The 8,540-nt window shown below is 55.4% G+C and overlaps 1 protein-coding gene across 1 annotated transcript in view; it reads left to right on the forward strand.

Moving 5' to 3' along the window:
- Positions 1–7,845, forward strand: part of SIX1 (SIX homeobox 1) — a 16,576-nt gene extending 8,731 nt beyond the window's left edge. Inside the window, exons 2-3 of the mRNA XM_044436251.1 lie at positions 4–331; positions 7,189–7,845. Of these exons, the coding sequence (XP_044292186.1) occupies positions 4–331; positions 7,189–7,480 (620 nt within the window). The 3' untranslated portion in view covers positions 7,481–7,845. The remainder of the gene's footprint in view (positions 1–3; positions 332–7,188) is intronic.
- Positions 7,846–8,540: the final 695 nt, after the last annotated feature.

Genomic DNA, 8,540 nt, shown 5'->3' on the forward strand with positions numbered 1-8,540 from the left:
CGCACAACCACCCCAAGCTGCAGCAGCTCTGGCTCAAGGCGCACTACGTGGAGGCCGAGAAGCTGCGCGGGCGGCCGCTGGGCGCCGTGGGCAAGTACCGCGTGCGGCGGAAGTTCCCGCTGCCGCGCACCATCTGGGACGGCGAGGAGACCAGCTACTGCTTCAAGGAGAAGTCCCGCGGCGTCCTGCGCGAGTGGTACGCGCACAACCCCTACCCCTCGCCGCGGGAGAAGCGCGAGCTGGCCGAGGCCACGGGCCTCACCACCACGCAGGTCAGCAACTGGTTCAAGAACCGGCGGCAGCGCGACCGAGCGGCCGAGGCGAAGGAGAGGTGGGTGCCGCGCGCCGTGCGGAGACCGGGCTCGCCCGGCCCGCCGTCCTCGGGGCTCGGGGGCGCGGAAGCCCCCCGGAACGCCTGCTGAGCGGGCGCGCGCGATCGCGGCGCCCCGCGCCCTCCCGGCGGCTCGACTGCAACTCCCGTCGTCTCCGGCCAGCAGGGCCAGCGTTGGGGCGACGGGAGCTGGAGTCCGAGGCTTCTGGAGGGCGCCGGGTTGCCCACCCCCGCGCGACGGGGATCCTGCTTTTACTGCGGTCAGCCTCGGAGCGAAAAGGAGCTAATCCGCTCTCCGGCCACAGCAAAGCGCTTTTCGGCTTTGCTGAACGCATCGCGGCCTGCGTCGTGTAATACGCCGCGCCTGCTCAGAGGTCAGTCCGAATTCAGTGAGATTTCTCCGCAGGGCAGTGGGCTGATAGGATCGTGCTCTTAACTCGGGCTGCGCCTATCTTATTGTTGTGACCTTACAAAGATGCGGCTGAAAGCGAGACTTTCCGGGCGTTTACATGCCTTCGGGACTGCACTCCGCGCGGCTTAGGCTGGAGTCTTGCCCGGCTCGCGATGAGCCCGTTGCTCTCAATGGGACTGGCGCCTGAGGAGGCCAGCCGGGTTGGCTTGTTCGGTGACGTGGCTCGCTCTGCTTAGCTGGACGCCCGGAGGGTGAATCTGCTCGTTCCGGCCGGCGTTGGAGGGCCACGAGGGGTTTTGTCCGTGCCAGGCCAGCGCGTCTTCAAAGGCGCGCCAAATGGCCCCCTTTCGTCCCCTTCCTCGCATGCTCGGGCATTGGGTGGGGTGCGCTGGGCGGATGGGGATCTGCCCGTATCCTGTAGCAGAGGGCAGCCCCTTGAAGAGGGGCCGAGGCCTTCTTCCCCTTGCTCCTGGAGCGCCGCTCAAATCAAGGCTCTGGCCTCGCCTGGGTGGAATTTCGAGGGAGCAGGAACACTGCCCGGCCCAGCCGTGGCAGCGCTTCTCCGGAGGTTCCGCTGGCGCCTTCTCTGCCCCTCTTCCCATTTCTCCCTTCCCTGTACCCGTCTGGCGATTCTCGCACTTCCAACGCGCTGCGCCTTCCCCCGCGAACCTCCATCCGCCTCGCTTATTTCTGCCTCTGCTTTTCCCCACGCGTGTGACTTTCCGTCTCTGCCACTCGCTCCAGCAAATTCCCCATCCGTGCCTGCCGGGGCCGCGCTCGCCCGCGCAGCAGGATGGCAAATAAACACCCGAAAGTGGACAAGAGTAATGGAGGGGGGATACGGACTGCCCCCCGTTGTTTATGGCTCCTCCGGGTTTATTGTAGGGTCAAACGGCTCCAGACGGGTTTGTTGTGTCTCAATTTGGCATTCTTTGAAAACCAAAAGGAAACTTCGGGGCGAAGTGGCCAGCCATCGTTCCCCTTGCGAACGGGTCCTTCTTTTGGAATGGCCCTCCTTCACACAGAGCCCTTCCCCGCCTTTGCCCTTCGGGTTTGGAGGTCACAAAGGTGAGGAGAGAGATGGAGAAGCTGGAAGGGAGTGGCTGCAGCTAAGTCGTCGCCCAACGGGCTTACTCAGAAGTAAGCATGGCTGCGTCCAGTTCTGCTTAAGCAATGTGCCCGGGACAGTTTTAAAAATGCCGCGAAAGTGTTTATGACTTTTAAAAGAAATCAGGAAAAAGTTAGGCGAGGGGTCAGCTTCTGGCAGATACGCACGGGGCGCGGGGGCAGCGGTCCCTGGCGCGATGGTTGCTTGGTTTGTTTTTGTCACGTTGAAGGCAAAACAGTGCGCTTTGGATAAAGGCGGCTGCGCCGTATTTCCCTCCGGAGCAGCCGCTGCGCGCCCCTGCTCACCTGCGAGCGAGCCCTCCTGGCTCAGGGGAACCCGGTCCTGAAGGCTCCTGGGAGCGATCGTGTCCGTCATCGCTCGCACGCCGCGAGCGGGCTAATAAAAGGAGCGAGTTTGCGGGGAGTCGTTTGTCTTCCTTACGACTCTAGCCACACCCCAGTTAACTGGAAGTACTTGACTTTAAGACGGTTTACATGTGTTTGGGATTAGGGTGTCAGTCCCACTGATGGGTCCCAGATCCGGGACTCAGTTCAGAGATGCGCTCCGTAAGGTCGCCCGTTGCGCGCGGCCCACGGAAAGTCGGTGGCCCGTCCTTCCTTCCTTCCTTCCTCGCCGACGCCACGGCACCCACGCGCGTGCTGGCGCGTCGCAGAGGAGAAGGGAGAACAGCGGTCTGTGCCGCGGGAGGTCGCAGTCGCCGCCGCGGAAGCAAAACAGCGGAGGAACGGAAGATCCCGGGCGCGGGAGGCGAACTCCGGGCCGCATCGTGGGTTGACCCGGGGCTAAACGCCGCTGTCGCGGGCGAAGGGCTGGACGCGCTCGGCTGCGGCTTCCGAGGCTGCAAGCGACGTCTGGAAGAGGAGAAGCCCCCGCCGCCGCGCCGCGACTGGGCATCCGGTTAAAAGTTCCCCTCCGCTTGGCGAGCGCGGCAGGACGAGGAAGGAAGGGGTCGCGGCTTGCGGGAAGCCGGCCCCCTTGCTGCCCCGGGAGATCGCCCGCTTTATCTTTGCGTACAGGATATTGTCCCGCAGATATGTCCACCCCCCCCCGCCGTCTTTCCGCAGTGGCCTGCGGGCAAAGCAAGGCGCAAGATGTTTCTCCTGGAGAGACCGGGCACGGTTTCTTTAACCAACAGCACATCCAGTTAGTTGTGAAACGAGATCACTATTTAACAACCTTTGTAGAAGTACTAAAAGGCCAAAGAAAAAATGCCTGTATGAGAAACAAGAGACCTAATGCAGCCATGTTGGCTTCTAGCAACAGCAGCAGAAAAAGAAAAGGGGGGAGGGTAGAGGAAAGAGGGGCAGGGAGCACTCAGTGTCCAGCAAAAAGGCCATCATCCGTTGCACACTTATAATTATGTCATGTGAATGCTTCTTGAACTCTGAGAAAACATGCCTCGCATCAGGGCTGCAGATCACAACATTTTCACAGGCAAATATGCCAGAGCTGTAATTTCAGATACAGCGAATTTGGGAATGTGCCAGAAGGACTTTACTTCTTCTGAGCTCATACAGGAACCAACTGCTACTCCAGGCAAGCCTCTTTAAGACGGCTGTCATGTGTGAATGCTGCTAGTGTGGGTCAGAAAGCGAGGAAGAGCATCTTTTCACAAACATAAATGACCCTGAACGGAAGGTAGTTTTAACTTTCGTGTTGTTATAAATCAGTAACTCTGCATTTCAATAACTGAATATGCATTTTAGCCAAAGCTAGGATGGTTTTTCACATATTCAGGCACTCCTGTGAATACTCTTAACTGTGAAATCAGAACTTGCTTTTTTGAAAATGCCGATGCCAACGATTCTAACTGAGAGCATTATCCATTAAATGGCAGCTCAGAGGTAGGCTCCAGTAGACCTTAGTATCAGATAAGTTGGCACAGGATTAAAACCTTAAGTGTTCACTTCCTCCGAAAATACCGAAATGGAACAACTTATGGCTTGCGAAAATAGTCCTTAAAATTGATTTCTAGTTGCTTTTTAGTCTGCATCAATATCATTCAGATGCATCCTGGCCTGCAAAACCAATCCAGCTTTAAAAAAAAAAAAAATCCCCCCATCTTCAGCTCTGCAAACAGTTCCTCAAGAAAAGCTTTCCTCTTTTTCTTGTCGATGTGCTGTACGAACGGGCGGGAGACAGTTCTCTGCAGCTGTCTAAATAGGCGAGCAAGCATGGCAGCTGCGTCGATGAAACCATTATAAAAATATGAACCGAAGCTCTTCGGAGAATTATAAAACTTCGTCGGGTTTCTCTTCCTCCGAACTGCCCACTGCAATATAATTCATGGACACGATCCTGCTGGAGTTTAAGCACAGGTAGAGTAGACATGTTGGGATTTGGCTGATAAAAACCCTCTGAGCTCTGTCGGGGAAAGTCGCGTTTCTCCTTGAAATTAAGAGGATGCTGCAAAAAGGGTTTTCTTTGGGTCCGGCCCTGAGCACTCGCCTGAGTTCCTTGCGTGTGTGCGAGGGAGGGGTGTGTGCGTAGCGCCCATGTCACAGTCTCCCTGTTACAGAGCATAATGGATTGTGATGAAGGGTGTCGGATAAATGGTGGAAATACAACTGATCTTTGTGCAGCGAGAGTTGCAAACCAATTCCGGTTATTGTCGGTGGGGAACCCCTTAATCCGGATTCAGAAACGGAGTTGGAAGAGTTGAATGAGCCTTTTCCTCTCAATCTTCTTAATGTGTCCTAATCCGGATTCTGTGGTTCTTCCCGGGCAAGAACGGAATCGGTGTGGAAAGGGCACCGCACCCATCAACGCCGATCGTTCGAGGTGCTGAAGAGGAATATTCCGCTCTGGCTGGGCCAGAGCGGGAGGGTACCCCGCGGCGTGCCTATTCTGCATGGTGGGGAAAAGGTGCCAGAAGCCAGAATGCTTTGCCCCCAAGGGGACGTGCAAACGGGCTCACTCGGGTGCACCGGAGGCATCCCGTGAATCCGGTGAGACGCCTTCCCAGGGTTTTAGACGCTCCCACGGGAATCGCAAGCCCTCCACGTGGGTGTGACACGCACCGCGCGGGCCAGGCGGCTCTTGGACCCTGCTTCCCAATGCGCTGGTGGCGGGGGGGGGGGGCGACCACCGCTAAAGACCACCGCCTGCGGTGCGAGCGTCCCGTCCCCAGAATCCTTGCCAAAGAAAGACCCCCTGGCCAATTTTGGCATGGCAGGGGTACCCAGAAAAATCACTCGGCTCCACGTGGCAATTACTAAAAGTAAAATGAGACTGGAATCTATTTAAATATGGCTACCTAGAGATTTGCGCCGAGGGGGAGTTTGAGAGTGAAAAGAGCTCCGGGGGCTCCCTACGGCTTCCATGCTCCACGTGCTTGCTCGGGAGTAAGCCTCGTTGACCTCGATGGGTCTTGCTTCCAGTGAAAGCTGAGGTTATGGAGAAGCAGCGAGCCGTTCGAAGCATGGCGTTCGTTCATGTCAAGAGCTAGAACGGTGCTGCAGGTCGGTGGAGAAACTGGGCAGAGGTGTGGGCTTTAAAAATGGGGATAATTAGCTTTTATGGGGCTGGGTCGAGAGACTGTGGCACTTCGATCCAAGGAAATCGGTGGGCTCAAGCTAGTCAGGACGAGCTAGTGTCATTGAACTCAATAGGCCTACTCAAACTGGATCTAAGCCAGAGCTGTGTAATAAAAAGGGGCAGAGCTCGCCTGCTTTCTGGCTGGTCGGTGCAGGGCCGATCGCGTGATCTGCAGCATCCAGGGTGGGTTTTACCACGCAGCAGCTGCGCCTCGAACGGCCGGCCGAGCGCTTGCGCGTGTGTGTGACCCAAGAGGTACCCTGAAACAGACACCCTTGGTACACACACACACACACACAAACCTGGGCGCAAGTTCCACTGAGCCGGATTAGGCTGCATGGTTTTTTGTTCTGGTTTGAAGCCAGTGCACTTTTGAGAAATGGGGATCAATCACCATGATTCATGAAGCGCAGGATAGCTCATTCTCTGCTGCCATGATTTTTCACCTTGCTCCAGTATTATCCGCCCCACTCCTGTTGGAGTGGGGGGCAGCATATAAATACAGGAACAAACAAATAACTTTCCAGCATTAATTGGTCAAAAATAGTTCAAGCGGAGTCTTGATATTAGCACATGTTCGTCCTGTCATTTCGGTAGGACAACCTGTGCATTTCTCTCAATGATTTTCAAAGACTTCTGTTTGAAGTAAGGCCCACTGAACTGAGTAGGAGTTACTGCTGAGTAGCCCCTTCTAGACTGCATTACACACTTTGGCTTTAGTGGATCCAACCGCTTCTCCCTTGTTTGTGCTTTCAGTTTTTATATTTTTAAAGGTATATGTTTTGTGCTTTTTTTTGAAGTGAGACCTAAATCATATTTAAAAATAATTCTGAAAGCAAGTTCAATTATCCTCCCCTTTTCTACCTTCAGCTGTGGATGCAAGTCCTGTCCATCTCAGTGGAGCACACTTAAAACCTTGTGTAAATTCACACGAGTAGTTAAGCAGATCGAGGGGCCAGTGTGATAATCAAGCCAAGTTCCCGGAGTTTCCTTTTCCCTCCATCCCACGACACCCTGCAGGTTCCAGCTCTAAGTGTGTGAAAACAGCACCCTTACAAAGGGTGCGCTTCTGCATGCACTGAGTTGGGAGTAAGCCCCCTGGCGCTCTGTTGCGGTTACTTCCGAGTAGACGACGGTGCTGTTAATTCTGCACGATTTCCTCAGCCCTGTGCCTGAGGGGCTCCCAGTTCAGCCTGCACGAGCAGCCTCAGCGTCCGTGCTCCCGTGCAGGCTTCCTCTGGAGGCAAGCCCGTTGCACACAACTGCGCGTAATTCTTGCGCGGGGATGAGCCCCGGCTGCGCACAGCAACCGGCGGATCCATGCCTGTCTGTCTGTCTGTCTTGGAAAAAAGAAACCTGGGAAAGAGAGGCCCTGTGTGGATAAACCATCCCTTGAAAGGCTGCTGTGAGGAGCTGCTGAGGGGGGCTGGAGCGGGAGGATTTGGGATGGGCGACCAGCCGCATGGGCCACCCTGAGAGGGAGCTTCCCTTCCGACCCTGCGAGCAAAAGGGGCGAGGGACCTGCGCCGGCACGAGGGCTGGGGTGGCCTGGTGCTTTTGCAGCAGGCTGCCAGGCTCTCGATTGTTTATCGGTTCTGTCCTGCTTATCTCACCTTCCTTCCAGGGTGGACCTCCAGGTGGGCTCCCTGGCAAGCCCTGCCCGGGGCTACCTGCCCGGCTCGGTGGCTCGCCCGCTCCCTCCCCTCCCCTCCCCTCCCGCCGCTGCCACTGCCGGCCTGTGACTAACCGCGCCGCCTTCCTCTGCCGCTCTCTTCCCAGGGAGAACACGGAGAACAACAGCGCTTCCACCAACCAGCAGAACCAGCTGTCTCCCCTGGACGGGGCCAAGCCGCTCCTGTCGAGCTCGGAGGAGGAGTTCTCGCCCCCGCAGAGTCCGGAACAGAACATTCTCCTGCTCCAGGGCAACCTGAGCCACGCCAGGAACTCCAGCTATTCCTTGACCGGTTTAACAGCCTCCCAAACGACCCACGGCCTCCAGGCCCACCAGCACCAGCTGCAGGATTCCCTCCTCGGACCCCTCACCTCCAGCCTGGTGGACTTGGGTTCATAATCCCGAGCGAGGCGACGGGACGGGACGGGACGCCTGCCGTGCGTGCGGCGGTCCTTCCTCCCGGAGGATAAGGGGACGCGAGCAAGACAGGTCTTTGTTCTTCTTCACTTCGTTTGCCCAGACCTCACCCGGCGAGTCTGAACAGTGACTTTAAACCGATCTTTTTTGAGGCAACCCTTCTCTTTCTCACTCCCACCCTGCCTGGCAAAAGCTCCTTCCCGACTCTTCTGATCCAGCGCTCCTCTCGAAATGTCTTAGCCCCAGCCCGAGATAACACCCGTCCACACACATACACGTGTACACCTTTCTGCCTCCTCTGCATCTGTGCTTCTTCCGATGTACTTATCCAGCTGGAATAAAATGAAATCGTCTGTAAAAGAAGGGGGGCACCACCCAGCCAAGTTAAGCACTTAAGCCCCATGGATTTCGGGGTGGGGGGGGGAGGTTGAGCTTCAGGGACTTGAAAGTGCCTGGCCTTGGCTGGATCCTGTCTCTTCCCTTCCCATTAGAGGAGAAATCCACATCTATGGCAAATATTTTACATCAAGGCCCTAAGCATTCTTTCTCCAAAATATTACGAAGGTCGAAGGAGACTCCTAAGCATGTTTACTTAGAAGTGAGATAAACAGGGCTCTCTCCCCAGGCGTGTGATTCAGCAGGGTGACTCTCTAGCAAGGATGCTTAAGGGATGTATTTTAACAGAGGGTGGGGGTTGGTTGTCCTTAAGGGAAAAATAAGGTAGTGTACCAAAAGTGTTTATTTTGAAAGGGAGATCTGGAGAGGGCAAACCACGTTTACATTTTTTTTCCTTTTTGGTCAGATGTAGTGTTCTGAAAGGATTTTAAAGTAGCTTAAAAATTAATAAGAATGATGCAGTATTAGGTGAAGAATGTAAGTGCCTATGTCTTAATGCAGATATGTGAGGGCTTTCTTTTAGAATAAGGTTGTGATGCGACCACACGTTCATGTCAGTCATTTTTATGTTTGTGGTGAATATAGGAAAAGAATCTATGTGACTTTTTAAAAACACACAACAACAAACTTGGAACAATTTACCTGG

The sequence above is a fragment of the Varanus komodoensis genome, unplaced genomic scaffold (assembly GCF_004798865.1).
Source record: "Varanus komodoensis strain SLA01 unplaced genomic scaffold, ASM479886v1 scaffold3, whole genome shotgun sequence".
Classification (NCBI taxonomy): domain Eukaryota; kingdom Metazoa; phylum Chordata; class Lepidosauria; order Squamata; family Varanidae; genus Varanus; species Varanus komodoensis.